Source organism: Jaculus jaculus, chromosome 2 (assembly GCF_020740685.1).
Source record: "Jaculus jaculus isolate mJacJac1 chromosome 2, mJacJac1.mat.Y.cur, whole genome shotgun sequence".
In the NCBI taxonomy this organism is placed as follows: Eukaryota; Metazoa; Chordata; class Mammalia; order Rodentia; family Dipodidae; genus Jaculus; species Jaculus jaculus.
Window position 1 is genome coordinate 131322308 of NC_059103.1, and position 18161 is coordinate 131340468.

General features: G+C 39.1%; 1 protein-coding gene across 1 annotated transcript in view; it reads left to right on the forward strand.

Moving 5' to 3' along the window:
• Positions 1-18161, forward strand: part of Clvs1 (clavesin 1) — a 191577-nt gene that overhangs the window by 77854 nt on the left and 95562 nt on the right. Inside the window, exon 3 of the mRNA XM_004653329.2 lies at positions 12947-13121. Within this exon, the coding sequence (XP_004653386.1) occupies positions 12947-13121 (175 nt within the window). The remainder of the gene's footprint in view (positions 1-12946; positions 13122-18161) is intronic.

An 18161-nucleotide genomic window follows, 5' to 3' on the forward strand; every position in this document is an offset into this window, starting at 1 on the left:
GTGAGGTTAGTGCATTAGCATGATGCACTGCTGAGCTGAGTGTAGATCCTTACCATGTAAAATTAGATACAACTATAGCTTCTCTGACTCACTTCTCATCTAAAGAGTTCCCCATGTCTTTGGCAATACCATTGCCCTTCCCTGTGTACATCCACATCTGGCCAATAAATCCTTGATAGCATCCTCATGTTTCCACTCACTCCCACCCCTTATGTAGCCCTGACCTTCTCCTAACTGGGCTTGACTCCAGACCTTGCCTATGCTCCACAGAGTCCCTGTTGATAGACTAAAGCTTCTGACTCCATCTGCCATCACTGCCCTCCTCTGCCTCCACAGCCTGGAGTTCTCCCTGAAGGCAGAATGCTGGTGGATCACAGCACATTTCTGACCTTATTTTCATATTCCTTTTTCAGACCAGCCATCCCTACCGTCCCTCCTGATACGTAGTGTGATGCTCTCAGTTCACACATGTGTATATGGCATATTCTACCCTTTATCTGGCATATCCAGTGTCCAAACCTTCCAATTCCTGCTGGCCTAACTAAGACCTTCTAAAAAAGAAGTGAGCTTTCCTTTTTATAGCCTCCAAGCAGACTGTAATCCCTATGAGTTTCTATCTGATACTATATGCACTCATGTGATAATGATAGCCACTGGGACTGTCAGCATCTTTTGCATGTTAATTTGAGCCCAAGGCTCTGCAAGGGCCTTGTGTATGTTGTCTGACTTTACCTGTGAGGTGGGTGTCATGACTCTTCTACACGTAGTGAAGCTCAGCCATGCAGAGGTAAGGTGACCAGAGCAAGCTGAGCTTGAATTTGAATCTTCCCAACATTAAGCAATATTCTTTCATGACCATATTGTCTCCCTAGGCAATAATTTTAATATATCGTATTGGTTTCTACATAGTAGCAAAATACTGAAAGATGTCATTTTATCTTATATGTCTTCCACAAGTAAATCTTAATTAAATAGGTTAACAAATACCTTCTGACTCCTTAATTCAGTTCCACGTATTTTAAATTTTCAAAAGAAGATGCTGATTAATAAGAAATTACATTAAGTACTGAAAAGAGCAAGTATTCTGTCTTTTAATTTCTCGAGAATATTTATAAAACAATAGGAAAAATATGACAAAAATATATGTCCTATTTAATTCATACTTTTATTTAAGCCAAAAACATCAACTATAAATTATATTTGCTATAACCATAAAGTATAAATGATGGTATTGTGCACATGAGCACACACAAACAATGGTTTATACTCGTGTTCTTTAAAGAAATACAAAATAAAAAAGCAGCAGGTTAGAATTTCAAAGCCTCCATGTCAAGGCAAGTTCTGAGTGGTAGATGTGAGCACTCTGTGTTCTGGTATCTCCATGTAGGGATGGAGAGCCCTACCCTGCTTGGTCAGCTCTCAGCTCTGCACTTTTCTTTTTTTAAAATTAAATTAAATTAAATTTTTTCTCAAATTTTTAAAACATTTTCCATGATAATAAAAAATATCCCATGGTAATACCCTCTCTCCCCCCTTTTCTCTTTGAAATTCCATTCTCCATCACATTCCTTCCCCATCTCAATAAGTTGCTCTTTTATTTTGATGTCATGATCTATCTGGCACTATGGGGTCATGGACATCCAGGCCATTTTATATCTGGAGGAAGCACATTGTAAGGAGTCCTACACTTCCTTGGGCTCTTACATTGTTTCTGCTGCCTCTTCTGCATTAGACCCTGAGCCTTGGAAGGTGTGATAGAGATACTGCAGTATTGAGAAGTCCTGTCACTTCTTTCCAGCACCATGATGCCTTCTGAGTTGTCCCAAGGTCACTGCCATCTGAAAAGAGAAGATTCTCTACCCAAAGTGAGAGTAGCATTAATATAAGGGTATGAATATTAAGAGAAGTGCTTACTGGGCAATTTGATAAGCATAGTATATACACTTATCCAGACATCAGCAGATGTTACACCCCTAGGACTCATGACTACCCCTGTTTTAAGTTTTCAGTATCAGAGATGTATTCCCTCCCATGGAGTGGGCCTCCAGTCCAATTGAAGGGCAGTTGGTTTCCACCATAACAGATGTGCCACTATTGCATCCATTGACTCATTTGGCCTGGCTGGAGAATTATAAGGCTGGCAGTGGCCATTGTTGAGTATCTTCACTGGTGGTATCTCCTTCTCCCATTGAAATGCATGTAGAATGGCTTCTTCCAGCTTTTTGTCATCTGGTCTACATGGAGGAGGTTATCAGCTCAGTTCCAGCAGGATTTTTCAGTGGCCTTTCAGCCCAAGTATATGGAGTCTTCAGCAATAGTATCTTACCATCAATTCCTGGCGGGAAACCAAGGGCCTTGGCAGTGGCCTATAATGTTTTGGGGGCATCAGGGACCTCTCTGGCCAACAACTCACTGGAAGGTATTCCATCCCTGGCACTGAAAATTTTCTAGTAATGATCTTCAGCTTCTGAGTGTTCCATTGTCCATAACTGGAGAATTCCATATGATTTATTTATATCCCCTTAGATTTTGATTAGCCCTCCCTCCACCTTTCCTTTACTCAGTCTCCTCCCCTGACCTCACTTTGGGCCTTTTACTCCTGTTAATCTATTCTTCTACTTACATATATACAACACTAACCTATTAAGTACCCTCCTCCCTTCCTTTCTCTTCCCTTTTTTAGCTTACTGGCCTCTGCTACTGAGTTCTCAGACAGAAGCCCAATCATCTATAGCTAGGGTCCACATGTGAGAGAGAATATGCAGTGCTTGGCTTTCTGGGCCTGGGTTACCTCACTTAATATAATCCTTTCCATATCCATCCATTTTTCTGCAAATTTCATAGCTTAATTTTTCTTTACCACTGAGTAGAACTTCATTGTATAAATGTGCCACATCTTCATTATACTCTCATCAGTTGAGGGACATCTAGGCTGGTTCCATTTCCCAGCTGTTATAAATTGAGCAGCAATAAACATGGTTGAGCATGTACTTCTAAGGAAATGAGATGAGTCCTTAGGATATATGCCTAGCAGTGCTATAGCTGGGTCATATGGTAGATCAATCTTTAGTTGTTTTAGGAACCTCCACACTGATTTCCACAATGGTTGGACCAGACTGCATTCCTACCAACAGTGTAGAAGGGTTCCTCTTTTTCCACATCCTCACCAGCATTTATGATCATTTGTTTTCATAATGGTAGCCAATCTGACAGGAGTGAGATGGAATCTCAATGTAGTTTTAGTCTGCATTTCTCTGATGACTAGATGCTTATACACCATCCATATTTCTTCCTTTAAGAATGCTCTATTTAGCTACAAATCCCATTTTTTAATTGGCTTGTTTGATTTCTTATTATTTAACTTTTTGAGTTCTTTGTATATACTAGATATTAATCCTCTATCGGATATATTGCTGGTGAAGATTTTTTTCCCATTCTGTAGGTTGCCTCTTTGCTTTATTCACAGTGTCCTTTGCAGTACAAAATCTTTATAATTTCATGAGGTCCTAGTGGTTTACCTGTGGTTTTATTGACTTAGAAATTGGACTTGTATTCAGAAAGTCTTTGCCAAGACCAATATGTTGAAAGGTTTCCCCGACTTTTTCCTCTAGCAGTTTTAGAGTTTCCGGTCAGATGTTAAGGTCTTTAAAACATTTGGACTTAATTCTTGTGCGTGGAGAGAAAGAATAATTTATTTTCATCCATCTATAGATATATATCCAGTTTTCCAACCATCATTTGCTGAAGAGGCTGTCTTTTCTCCAAGGAGTATTTTTTGCATTTTGATCAAATATCAGGTGGCTATAGTTACCTTGGACTTACATCTGGGTCCTCTATTCTGTTCCATTGATCTACATGTTTGCATTTGTGCCAGTACCATGCTGTTTTTGTTAGTATGGCTCTGTAGTATAGGTTAAAATAAGGTATGGTGATACCACCACCCTTATTTTGTTGCTCAGTATTATTTGGGATATTCCATGTTTTTTGTGATTCCAAATGAATTTTTGGATTGTCTTTTTCTATTTCCATGAAAAATGCCTTTGGAATTTTGATGGGGGTTGCATTAAATGTGTAGATTGCTTTTGATAAGATTGCCATTTTCACAATATTGATTCTTCTGATCTAGGAACAAGGGATGTTTTTCTACTTCCTAGTGTCTTCTGCAATTTCTTGCTTGAGTGTTTTAAAGTTTTCATTGTAGAGATCCTTTACTTCCTTATTAGGTTTATTCCAAGGTACATTATTTTCTTTGATGCAATTGTGAATGGGAGTAATTCTCTGATTTCATCCTCTGTGTGTTTTTTGTTAGCATATAGGAATGCTACTGATTTCTGTGCATTTATTTTATATCCAGCTACATAGCTGTAGGTTTTTCTCAGCTGTAACAGTTTGCTAGTAGAGTCTTTAGGGTCTTTTATGTATAGAATCATGTCATCTGCAAATAATGATAACTTGATCTCTTCCTTTCCAATATGTATCCCTTTTATGTGTGTCTCCTGCCATATTGCTATGGCTAAGGCTTCCAGTAGTATATTAAATAAAAATGGGGACAGTGGACACCCTTGTCTTGTTCCTGATTTTAGTGGAAAAGCTTCTAGTTTTTTCCCCATTTAGTAATAGGTTGACTGTAGGCTTGTCATAAATAGCCTTTATTATATTGAGGTATGTTCCTTCTATTCCCAGTCTCTGTAGGACTTTTATCATGAAGGAATGTTGGATTTTGTCAAATGCTTTCTCTGTGTCTAATGAGATGATCTTGTAATTTTTGTCCTTCAATCCATGTATATAATGTATTACATTTATTGTTTGCATATATTGAATCATCCCTGCATCTCTGGGATAAAGCCTACTTGGTCAGGGTGAATGATCTTCCTGATATATTCTTGTATTCTGTTTGCCAACACTTTCTTGAGAATTTATGCATCTATGTTCATGAGGGCGATTGGTCTGTAAATTTATTTTTTTGTTCTATCTTTGCCTGGTTTTGGTATCAGGGTGATGCTGGCTTCATAGAAGGACTTTGGTAGGATTCCTTCCTTTTCTATTTTATGGAAAAGCTTAAGAAGCAATGGTGTTAGCTCCTCCCTGAAGGTCTGGTAAAATTCAGCAGTGAATCCATCTGGGCCTGGGCTTTATTTAGTTGGGAGATTTTGGATAACTGATCAGATCACCATGCTTGTTATAGGTCTATTTAAGTGATTAATCTCATCTTGATTTAATTTAGGTAGGTCATATAAATCAAGGAAATCATCCATTTGTTTCAGATTTTCATACTTTGTGGAGTATATACTTTTATAGTATGTCCCTATGATTTTTTGAATTTCTCTGGCATCTGTTGTGATGGCGCCTTTTTCATCTCTAATTGTATTAATTTGTGTCTCTTCTCTCTTTCTTTTGGTCAGATTTGCTAAGGGTTTATCAATGTTGCTTATCCTTTCAAAGAACCAACTCTTTGTTCCATCGATTATTTGGATTGTTTTTTTTTTAGTTTCTATTTCATTAATTTCTGCCCTAATCTTTATTATTTCTTCCCATCTGCAGATTTTGGATTTGCCTTTTTCTTCTTTTTCCAAGGCTTTAAGGTGAAGTATTAGGTCATTTACTTGTGACCTTTCTAATTTATTAATATAGGCACTTTAAGCTATTAATTTACCTCTTAGGACTGCCTTCATTGTGTCCCAGAGATTTTGGGTTGTTTTGTTCTCATTATCATTTGACTCTATAAATTTTTTGATTTCCCTCTTGATTTCTTCATTAACCCATTCATCATTTAGTAATGTGTTGCTTAATTTCCATAATTTTGTGTATGTTCTATAGCCTTTCTTGCTATTGCTTTGTAGTTTGATTCCATTGTGGTCAAATAGAATGCAAGGAATTATTTCAGTTTTCCTGTATTTGTTAAGATTTGCTTTGTGTTTTAATATATGATCTATTTTAGAGAATGTTCCATGTGCTGCTGAAAAGAATGTATATTCTGAAGCATTTGAATGAAATGTCCTGTATATATCTGTTAGGTCCATTCCTTCTATGACCTCATTAAGTCCAGATGCCTCTTTGTTTATTTTTTCCTGGGATGACCTGTCAATTGATGAGAGTGGGGTGTTGAAGTCACCCACTACCACTGTGTTTGGTGTTATCTGTGACCTTAGTTCTAATACCATTTGTTTGATGAATTTGGGGGCCCACATGTTAGGTGCATATATGTTTAGGATTGTAATGTCCTCCTGTTGGATGGTACCTTTAATCAATATAAAGTGGCCTTCCTTACCTTTCTTAACTAATGTTGGACTGAAGTCTACCTTGTCAGATATTAGAATAGCAACCCTGCTTGTTTTCTAGGCTCATTTGCTTGAAACACTATTTTCCAACCTTTCACCCTAAGATAGTGTCCATCCTTTGTAGAAAGGTGGGTTTCTTGGAGGCAACAAATCAAAAGATCCTGCTTTTTAACCTAGCCTGCAAACCTATGTCTTTTAGTTGGGGCATTGAGGCCATTGATGTCAAGAAATAATATTGAAAGGTGTGTATTCATTTTTTGCCATTTTTTGTAGTTCTTCCAGTTTCACCTTGGCTCTCTTGTGTTAACTAGTATTTGAGTATTGTTTGTTTGTTTTTTCCTAGTTCCCTATATGTGTGCTTTTCTTTTTCTTCAGCATGAGGATTCTTTCAAATATTTTCTATAGAGCCGGCTTTGTCTTCAATTACTCCTTTAGCTTGCTTTTGTCATGGAATGTCCTTATTTCTCCCTCTATTTGAATGGATACCTTTGCAGGATAAAGTAACCTTGGTTGACAGTTGTTATCTTTCAGGACTTGGAATACATCACTCCATGTCCTTTTGGCTTTTAAAGTTTGTGTTGAGTAATCTGCTGTAATCCTGATAGGCTTGCCTTTGTAGGTAACTTGATTTTTCTCTCTGACTGCTTTCAATATTTTTTTCTTTGGTTTGTGTGCTTGGTAGTTTGATTATAACATGGCGAAGAGAGGTTCTTTCCATGTTTTGTCTGGTTGGTGTTCTAAAGGATTCCTGTATCTGCATTAGCACCACTTTCACAATTTGGGGGAATTTTTCTTCTATGACTTTGTTGAAGATTCCAACTATGCCTTTGGAGTGAAATTCTTCTCCTTCTAATATGCCCTGAATTCTTTTGTTTGATCTTTTTATAGTGTACCAAATATCTTGAAATTCCCACTCATACTTTTCTGTCAGTTTGTCTTTCTCTTTGTTGGACTGTATTAGATTTGCTACCTGGTCTTCTAGCTTAAATATTCTGTCCTTTCCTTCACCCATTCTACTGGTGAGATTTTCTACAGAGTTTTTTATTTCATTAACTGTGTTCTTTATTGCTAGTAACTCTAACTGGTTTTACTTTAGTTTTTCTATTTCCGTATTTATGTCTAGTATTGACCTCTTTATTTCATTAAATTGACATCCTGTGTCTTTGCTTCTTTTGATTTCTTCTTTGACTTCTTTGAACATATTTATAATCACTCTTGAAATCTTTCTCAGGCATTTCCTCTAACTCGTTCTCACTGGAGGTCATTTCTGATGCACTAACACTTTGGTGGATTTATAGTGTCTTGATTTTTGTTGTTTCTTGTGTTATAATATATATATGTATATATATATATATTGTATGTTTGATTATTTAATGATTGGATTTTCCAGTTAGTTGGGTATTATGAGATGTATCAATCAATCTTATATTATATATCTTCAAGGTAGGAGCTTAAGGCAATAGGTGTGGCTCTGAAGACTCTCAGATATCTACAAAAGTGACTCTAGGTATTGGGTGTGCCTGCTATGAGAGTATTCAAGTAGGGTAAGTGAAACAAAATACAGGCAGATTCAAAAATTTAACTAAACATTGTACACTTCCAATGAAAAACAGCACAGAGTATTTATCCAAGAGTAGGTATTATGACAACCAGACACTCTAACTCTCCCTTAGGCTGTGTGGTGCCTCACCCACTCCCTTAATCCTGACAACAATGTGGTTAAGATTTCTGGTCTGTAGAGGGTTCCAAATCAGCTTGTGACCAGGTGAGACCCTTCCCTAGTGTATAACAGAAGACTAAACAAAGCCACTATAATTCAAGAAACAACAAATAACAAGACCAAAATACAGCTTATTTAAGAATGGCAAATTCGACCATCCATCTGATTTAACATATAATTTATCGTGATATGGAAGGTGCAATTAGCACTTCTGGTTCAGGCATATATACCAGGTTTATTAGGCGGGTACTGAGCTGGTGTAATCCCAGTTACCTTTTGGGATGATTTTGGTCTCAGCTGCGCTCTTGATTGGGTCTGTCTTTGGTGCTCTCTCAGTTCAAGTAGGCATGGCCGGGTCCCTGCACCGCTGCTCTGTTCCTGAGGGCTGGGCACTGGCGGTGGGGAAGGGGAGGGAGCCCATGCTGCTCTAGTTCACCTGCTGTTCCACATGTTCTTCTAGTTGTGATCTGCTCCTGCGTTTTTCACTGCCATTCTCCCTTCACATTTCTTGAGTTTCAGAGAGCTCCGGTGCCAGTGGTAAATCCCCTCACCTGGCTTTTCCTGCAGCTCAAGCGGAACCTGGCAGGTGCGGCACCGCTGCTGCACCCCGCCGGAGCAGCTTCTGCTGGCCTGTGCAGGCTCTGGATGCTCTGGATCTCTCCTACTTCTCTGCTGCTGTTTCAATATCCTATACACTTCATTTTTTAGTAAAAGTGTGTATTTGGCTGTTTATTTTTTTGGCTCCTCCCCACCCTCCCGTGCTGCTTTGGCATGGTACCTATGCCTCCACCTTAACCGGAAGCCCCAGCTCTGCACTCTTCATATGTGATGGAACATTATCTTCACCATCCATCCTGTTTTCTCAACACTGTTTTAAAGTCAGTGCCATGCTTTCAGACAAGAGTGCTACCTTGGAGTTCTCTCCTCCATAGACAATTGCTGGGTTGCAGCCGAGGACTGCTATCATACTTGACAAAGACAGACAACTTCAGCAATAACTTCAGTCGTGTTTGTATCATATACACCCTGCAAGTCAAGCTCCTGTGACCTGAAATGAACCAAAAGTAAGAAAGCCAATGTAATATTATTACGTGGCTCTTATCTAAAACTCCACATTCGGGAACTTGGCTTTGTATGCTATCAGATGTTGAATATCATTCAATACAATTTATGCCTAGCTGTTGCTGGGGATTTAAAAGCCAGGATTTCTTCTATTACATTCTTCTATGAAAACAGCTAACATCAATGGGCATTATTACATATTTCGGCCAACAGAAATCCAAAAATTCTCTATACTTACCAGAATAAATTGAAACTAAAAGAAATGAAAATGTACTTGTAAGATTTAAGATTTTCTTTTTTCTCTTATTTCTTCTCCTTTTATTCTTTTCTTCTCTTCTTTTTTTGTGGCAAGTTCAGCAGAATGACCTTTTATAAGAGAGAGAAATTGGTACACGAGGTCATCCAGCCACTGTGATAAAAATCTAGACCCCTGTGCCTCCTTGTGCACATGTGTAACCTTGCCCAAACATCATCTTGTGCATCTGTCTTATGTGGGATCTGGGGAGTCAAACATGGTTCCTTAGGCTTTGCAGGCAAGTGCCTTAACTGCTAAGCAATCTCTCCAGCCCTCTTATCTTCTTTTGAGAGCATGAGTCCATCAAATTAAAGAACAGAAGCTAAGATTCTATTTTCTTGTTCATGAATGTTTTAATTTCTAGCTAAGAGGCTGGACAGTAAATTTAACTTCAAGTTGTTGCTAATATTAATTCTACTATAGAAAGACCAAACATATTTATTAGCCTCTTTTCCAACCTAATATTTTCAGTATTTAAACATTTTCCCATTGAGAAATGAGGATGGTTATGCCTAGAAGCACAATGATACCAAGCAATGACCCTGTCCAGCCAAAACCAAATCACATAGCAATGTTAGAACACATGTAAGAAAATATATCATCTGAGCTTCCATAACAGGCCAGTTTGCGAAGGCTCTTAGCCTTACAAGATGGAAATAATTTCACTTGAACTCAACAAAGGTGAATTTTACATATCACCCATTACCTCACTCCCATCACCACTGCAAAAGTAGTATGGCTTGGAAGGTTATCCCTACATCTCATGGAAGCACACATACTGCCCAGTTCTACACCTTCTTTGCCATTATTTCAAAAGAGCAGTTTCCCAGCCTGGAGGCCAAATGCATCAGAGGAGCTCCAGTTGGGCACATCTTCCTCTCCTCAGTGGCTGAGGCATTAGTATCAATTAAGGCTGAGGCAAGAGAATTGGGAGTTGAGGGCTACTCTTGGCTATGTAACTGGTCTGTCTCAGAAAACAAAACAAAACAAAAACATGCTAACCAATCAATCAAAAGATCAGCCTGATCTAATTCCAAATGATTTCAAACTTCCATCTGGGTCTCATACCTGTTCTAATCCCCTCAAGAGCTATTTTGATTCTTATATCGATAGGCTCTTCTCTAGTTTGTTTGCTAACTCAGTTCAACCAAAAGTACCTCCCAGCATGCCATATAGACATCTTTATCCACCTTATGCTCAGACACTCTGAGATGAGGATGCTTCTTGATATCACAGTGCCGTATCCACCACAAAGCGGCTGGAGGAACAATCATATGGCCTCATCATCCCATGATGCTTTGTCATCACCTCTCTTATAATGCTAGTTTCCTCTAAAATCATTTTTTAATTAAAGCAAAATGAAGGAAATGGAATATTTACTTCAAAACAGGTTATGTAGATAAGTCATGGTATCCTTAGTGAGGCCATAACTACTAGGTAGTGAGTGAAAATTTGAGAAGTGATTATAAATGTAACATCATAATTTTGTTTCTTAAAACATTTCTTCTTTTTCCTTTTCTTAACACTATACTGGCTTCTCTTACCAATATTCCTCTTACCTTCTTATTCCTTCTTATTTCACTCTCAGTGCTTTATGTAATACAGTACTTTTACAATACTTTATGTAATATTTACTTTTTCAGCCTTGGTTACATTCCTATATCTGAGCACTTTCCAGAACTCATACTCAGAATAATGGTCATTTTCCACTAGCCCACTAATTGTCATTTCCCTTTTCCCATTGGAAATTTCCATATTGTCATTTGGAATTGCCTAAACTCAAAGTCTTTGGTCCAATGCACCACATAAATCAACATTTCTTCTCAATGTCTTAATGTAAAAGTATGCCTCCAAGAAGACTGAAGTTGTCAGATGATGTGAATGCAAATGTAAACAAGCAAAATAAAGCTGGACAAAAACTTTCTCTAGATTTATGGGAGCACATAACTCTAAAGTGGAAGGGAAGCTTTGCAAAGAACATGGAAATGAAGAACAGAGTCATGAAGAGCCATTTCTGCTGAGAAAGTTAGAAATACCTTTTTTTTTTTTTTTTCACAGAGAGACCATTTAGGGCCATCATTACCACCATGTATGCATAGATAAAAATGTGTGGTGCAGATAGATCTTAGAGGGTTTTTTTGTTTGTTTTTTTTTTTCCCCTGTAGAAAAACTAATCTTGGGGTGGGTTTGGGGAAGGAACTTTTAGCTATGTAACAGGAAATAAAATGAGGAATAGAAATAGAATGTATTCTTTATTATTAGTTTTGATTTGTATTTCTTCTTTGCCCAGAAAGGTCTCACTCCAGGTCCTGCCAGCTATCTCAGAATCCTATCTAATCTGTGGTTATCACTGACTTTTCTCTATGCACTCTTTGTGACTAAGCAAATTATATCAGTCTCTCTCAATGCATGTTATGCAGGAACTAGTTGAAAGTCAAAACAGGAGACACTAACTTATAACTTCAAGCATTAAACAGAATACAAAGCTTATGATACATAACCAGTAAATTCTTATCAGTTTCCTATTCAATCATAGGTTTTCTGAATTCCAATCTGGAGACATTAGACTTGGAGTCAAACCCAGATTGAAATTGCTAGAAATCTGGTCATTTGAGCTTAAATTCACAAGCCAGGCCTCGGATATTAATGAAAACCCAAAGACAGCAGAAGATTCCATAGCTACTTGCCAGCCACGCTTACATTTTTCCTGCTTATCAAAGAAAGACACTGAATTTACAGATCTTCTAAGGCCTTAGATTTGTAGTTCATCACATTTGAAGGACACATAAGAGTGAGAATGCCATCATTTCTTCATTTCTAGAAACTATTTAAAACCAAAATCAGCCGGTAAATGGGAATTTATAAAGTGTATTATGTAAACACATAATCCTGGAGAGCTATCACCCTAGTTTGTACTCAGGTCTGCTTGCTGTCATGGTTACTGATGTACTCAGTGATTTCCCTCCTGAATCATACTCTATAGACCTTCAATGGAAACAAGCCATTATTTCTGCTTTGGTTTTCACTGTCCATGAATCGAAGTTAAAATGTAGCCTCAATTGCATAGACATTTGTACTCTGCAAGATTTTAGCATAGAAAAGGAACAAAGGATATTTGATCCAAATAAGCACCTCTGGTTGAGGTCTCACCTCATCTGTTCAGCATCGATTCACTGAGCACCAAGGTACTTGAGATACTTTTTAGGATTACAGCACAGTCCCTGGCCTGTGGGGGTCAGAGCTTGGTGAGGGATAGCGATGAGGAAGGGATGTGTTTCAGCAAAATGCAACCAGCACTGTGTAGAAGCAGAGGACAGAGAGCCACAGGAGAGTGGAAGGGTGACAGATACCTCATTAAGCCTTGAGGTGCTTATGTGGCCAGATCAAAGAGAGGCGCCTGTCCTGGGAGTCTTGATGCACTGTTCCTGGAAAGTGTAGCGAGTGTATTCGCAGTCACTCTGAGTTTAGCCCCGTGTGACTCGGAGGCTGGGCTCATGGAACAGTGCCTGGCGTGAGGAGAGCAGTCACTGTGCATTGTGTGCTGTCATCTGCCTGCACTCACACGCCACTCTCGTCCTGCTCTGACCACAGGAACTCCTTCACAGACATCCTTCGCGCCATCCTGCTCTCCTTGGAAGTCCTTATCGAAGACCCGGAGCTTCAGATAAACGGCTTCATTTTAATTATAGACTGGAGTAATTTTTCCTTCAAACAAGCTTCCAAACTGACACCTTCTATCCTCAAACTGGCCATTGAAGGGTTGCAGGTATGTTGAACCAAGTTGCAATATCAGCCTGTATGTGACACTGTATGTTTCCCTTATTATTGCAACCCAAGTATACTTGCTCTTCAGAGTGGAAAAGGGAAATGTGGATAAAATTCATCTGTAAGGGCTCCATGTTTTCACTTCACCTTGAGTTTAGATTTTTTTTTTTAATAGGCTTCATTTTCACTAATAGGACTAAATTACTGTTACCACAGACACAAATTACCTACCATGGTAATAATGAATAAAGCTTGGAGATGCTTGGCTAAACCCATTGGAGAGTTCACAAAAGTGAAAACTAGGAAACATCTGCTTTATGAGAATATCCTACATAGAGGTGTCATGGGTGCATTTTCTAGAAGCATTTTTTTGAGGCTCAGAAATGTACCCTTCCACATCAACACATCCCAGAGTACCATGCTGCAGTAGTAGTGTTAAATCAGATGACCTCACTGCAAACAAAGTGAGGAGATGAAGCACAGGACCAGACCTTTGAAGAAGAGATTTTGCTGCATGTGTTGGTTAGGGCAGCCAGGAACCAGAGACCCTTCTACTTTGCGCAGGGCAGTAGTTCTATAAAAAGTAGCTAAGTCAGAGAAGCAATTCTGCTTAGCTTCCTAGTGGTACATGATTAAATTATAAAATTAACAGTAAAATATTCAGAATTGGTAGAGACAAAATTCATATCCCTTCTTAATTTAGTAGGAAGACTGACTTAAATGAGTGACCAGGTCCTTTATATGTAGCCATATTAGTTATTTTCCTTGTGGCTCTGACTGAATACCTGACAAGAAGCAACTTAATGGAGAAAGTGTTTATTTTATTTATTTGTTTAAAATTTCATTAATTATTATTATTATTTTGGATTTTAAAAATACTTTATTTTTATTTATTTGAGAGATAGAGAAAGAGAGAGAAGGAGGGAGATAATGGGCACACTGGGGCCTCAAGCCACTGTAAACAAATTCCAGACACATGTGCCACCCTGTGCATCTGGCTTATGTGGGTTCTGGCAAATTGAACCTGGGTCCTTTGGCTTTGCAGGCAAGCACCTTAACCACTAAGCCATTTCTCCAGCCAATATTTTACTTATATAGTTCAAGGGAATACAGTCCTAAAGATGGGGAAGGCATGCAACAGTAACATGAAGCAGTTGGTCACATTCAACCTACAAAATGCAGAGAGTGACAAATGCTTATGCTCAGCTCTCATTCTGCTTCTTTAGTCAGTCTTGAAGCTCAGCCCATGGAATGGTGCTACCCATGGTTAGCATGGATCATCCCATCTCAATTGACCTAATCTAGAACCCCCCCCCATAAATATGGCTAAAGTTTTGTCTCCTAGGTGGTTGTGAATACTGTTGAGTTCACAGTCAATATAACCATCTTCACAGTGGGTATCTGTGTAGGAAAATGTGGACCTGGATTTTCTTCACATTGAATTGTCATAACTCAGGTTCTTCAAAGTGCCCGAGTTCAATCACCCATTATATTTGAGTGCCACAAAGAATGAACAGGTCTTCTTCTTATATCATGGCTCAATTTTAGTTTGCCATCAGTAAATATAGCTCTTGTGGGCCTCTGGTAAACATATATATACTGAATGGATCTAATTTCCTTGAAATGGCTTCCAATTTCCCAGAGGAAAACAAAGGTGACATAATTTAGAAAAGGGGCAGCAAGTACACATTGTCCAAAGCATGTCAAATTATCCTTGTTGTGCAGTACATTGTGGGTGTATTTTCAGTTACCTCCACATTGCACACTAAATGTAGTATCCCCCCTTAGCCTAAACTCGTGATTATAGCCTTGAGTGTTTTTGACCATGAGTCAGTTTTCTCTGAGCTCTAACATCCTTTCTTCACATTCTCTCCTTTCAGCCCCCAAATATCCTCTTTCTCTCCCTATGTCTCTAGTCACAGAATTTTAAAGCAAGATTCAAGGTTTATCTCATGCCCATAATTAGGCTGAACATATTTCCAGATATTTATGTGTAAGTTTTATACAATCCTGTCTTTTCTTTTAAAATGATAATTTTAAATGTGTAAGTTGCTATGATTTAACTTAAATGCCTTTGCATAAATTTTTTTCATAGAAATGTCTGTTATCCAACCCCATGTCATAATTTTCCTTTCTGAGTGTGTGGATTACACAGTCTGTCCCTTGCTAACCCTACTCAGTTGAAATGGGTCTTCTTGAGAAGAGATTCATAGCACCAAAGTCAGAGAGGAGGAAAGTACATTGTCCTGCCAGCTCCCTAAGCAGCAGGTTCCCTTTACAGGGAAAGATAATTCCCTCTAATTGTTTGAAGGCATATGATCATCCTAAACTCATGCTGCACTGAGTGGGTCACAGGTCTTTCTGGGAGTACCATTCCCTCTGAATGTGGAGTCCTTAGAAAAAGATAGATCATCCTGCAAAAGGCAGGAAGCCAGTGTCCCCAAGCACATTGGATTTGGGTGTAGCTCCTCCATCTAGGACACTAACGACCCATCCTGTGATTTCACTATGTTGTTGTAGACACAAAGAAGTTATTTGGTTTGCTTCAGACAATTCTGTTCTTGCCCTACAGTGGATAGTCACTCTAGCCAGGTTGTCCTCTCTCTGACTTTGGGAACATTCCAACACCACGGTCCACCCACTAGAATCTCCCAGTGATCTTTGTTCAACACAAGTGTTGTCCAGATCTCTAGTTGGCCATGAACTCTTCTGATACATTGAAAAATCCATAACTGGAAACAAACAAAGTCATCCTTTTGGGTCAACAGTGTTATGCAGCAACAGTCACACACGAGTCTTTGTTAGCTCTAAAAGCTCGAGGGGAAATCCACAATGCCAGTAGTTGACTGTAGCACAGGAACTGTGAGGAAAGATAAGCTATGTCCCTGCACAAACTCATGCACATTGAGAAAGGCCTGAAAAGGCTAGAGTGTCTGCTGGATCTGTAGGAGGTCATGGACAAGGGAGAGACTACATTCCAATGTGCAGAGATTGCTCTCTCCTGCCTTCTGCAGGGTAAGTTTGAGAAAATGGACTTGCCAAGGAGATAATCAGAGCACACTGGTGCTCAGCTGTCTGGTTTGAGATTTCAGCTGTTTACAGGATGAGTCTAGCATTACCTACTGCTCCAGCACTGGAGAATTTGGGGCCCTGGAAGATGATGCTCCTCCTCCTCCCCAATGCACAGTGACTCCCAGAGGCTCAGACATTTCACTGTTCAGACAGTGAGAACTTAAAGTCGGTTTTAGTCAGTCTCATACCTTGCATTTACAACTGAGTTTGAGAGGCCTGAGTTTTTGACCTGTTTCTCAGTTCTTAGTTCACGATGATCTTTGATTGATGACTACTCAGGCTGAGGTGTCCAGGGCCCAGGGTCTGATGTGGAGGTTATTGTGAAGGGAGCTTGTAAGCAATGTTCACAGAACAACACGTGCAGAAGCCGAAGAAAAGTTTTGGTGATAGAGGCTATGGCAGAATTTAGTCACTTCCTTTGAAGGTCTCAGGTGCTCTGAAGCAGGCAGGACCCTTCATTTATCCCCTAGTGGAATACGAGGATCTAGGCTTAATATTCCCATAATGTTCACCCACTGTGTTGGCAGCCTTGGGAAGTGGTTGTGATCCAGGCAGAGTAGTGTCTTCAGCCTAAGGCCCCAGAGGCAGCCTCTACTGAGGGCAATCTTCCGCAGCCCTCCCAGTGTCGGGGGTTGCATGGAAGAGCAAGACAATAAGCAGAAGATATTTGAAATATCCTGCTGCGGATACTCAAGAAGCTTCCCTTCTTCTATGTTCTGGATATAAGGCTTTTCTCTTGGGTGCTCACAATCAGACAATGGGCACTAAGCTAACTTCTTGCATGCACTAGTTGACGTCTACACTGCAGAATGTAGGTACTCTATTCTGTCTCTGGAAAACAATTGCCAGAAAAATAAATGTGCCTAAGACTTTAGTTATGTATTGTGTAGGTGAATTAATTAGTATGGTAATCATGTAGACAACTATTGTTTAAAAGATCATCACTTTCAATTTTTTTTCTTAACAACTTCCATGATTATAAACAACATCCCATGGTAATACCCTCCCCCCCACCTTCCCCTTTGAAACTCCACTCTCCATCATATCCCCTCCCCCTCTCAATCAGTCTCTTTTATTTTGATGTTATGATCTTTTCCTCCTATTATGGTGGTCTTGTGTAGGATAGTGTCAGGCACTGTGAAGTCATAGATATCCAGGCCATTTTGTGTCTGTGGGGAGCACGTCGTAAGGAGTCCTACCCTTCCTTTGGCTCTTACATTCTCTCTGCCACCTCTTCTGTATAGACCCTGAGCCTTGGAAGGTGTGATAGAGATATTGCAGTGCTGAGCACTCCTGTCATTTCTTTCCAGCACCATAATGCCTTCTGAGTCATCCCAAAGTCACTGCCATCTGAAAAGAGAAGTTCTCTACCAAAAGTGAGAGTAGCATTAATATAAGGGTATGAACATTCAGAGAAGTGCTTACTGGGCAGTTTGATAAGCATAGTATATACATTTAGCCAGACAGCAGCAGATGTTACAACCCTAGGGCTCAAATCATCACATTTTTGAATGGAAAGTTTTCCTGGATCACTCAGTCTCAGGATGTTTAATAGCCCATCACTGTGTGCTCTTCCTTCCAGAACAGTGTTTTGAGGAAGTGTCACAGCTGAGAATATCAAGTTGTACCAGTTACTTCAATATGTTCTTACTTCTTAGTTAAAACACAAATTTTGAGAAATGATTTCCCCTTGCCCTGCCTTTGAATGTGCTTAGTAATGTCTAAAACAGTATCTGTTCCTTTTCAGCTGGTCTAAGGTCTCAAACAACTTAAAGTAATATTTATAAAACCTTCTAAGCAAGTTAGACTTATTATTCTGTCTCCTTGGAATCCTTCAGAGTGAGCAATATACTCAAGTCATATTCCTGTGCTTTGAGATGCTTCCAAAGTCAATTTTTAAAATATTTCTTGTAAATCATTACAGCCCAACTCTTACAATCAACACCTGGTGTTTATCAATGTATAGCCA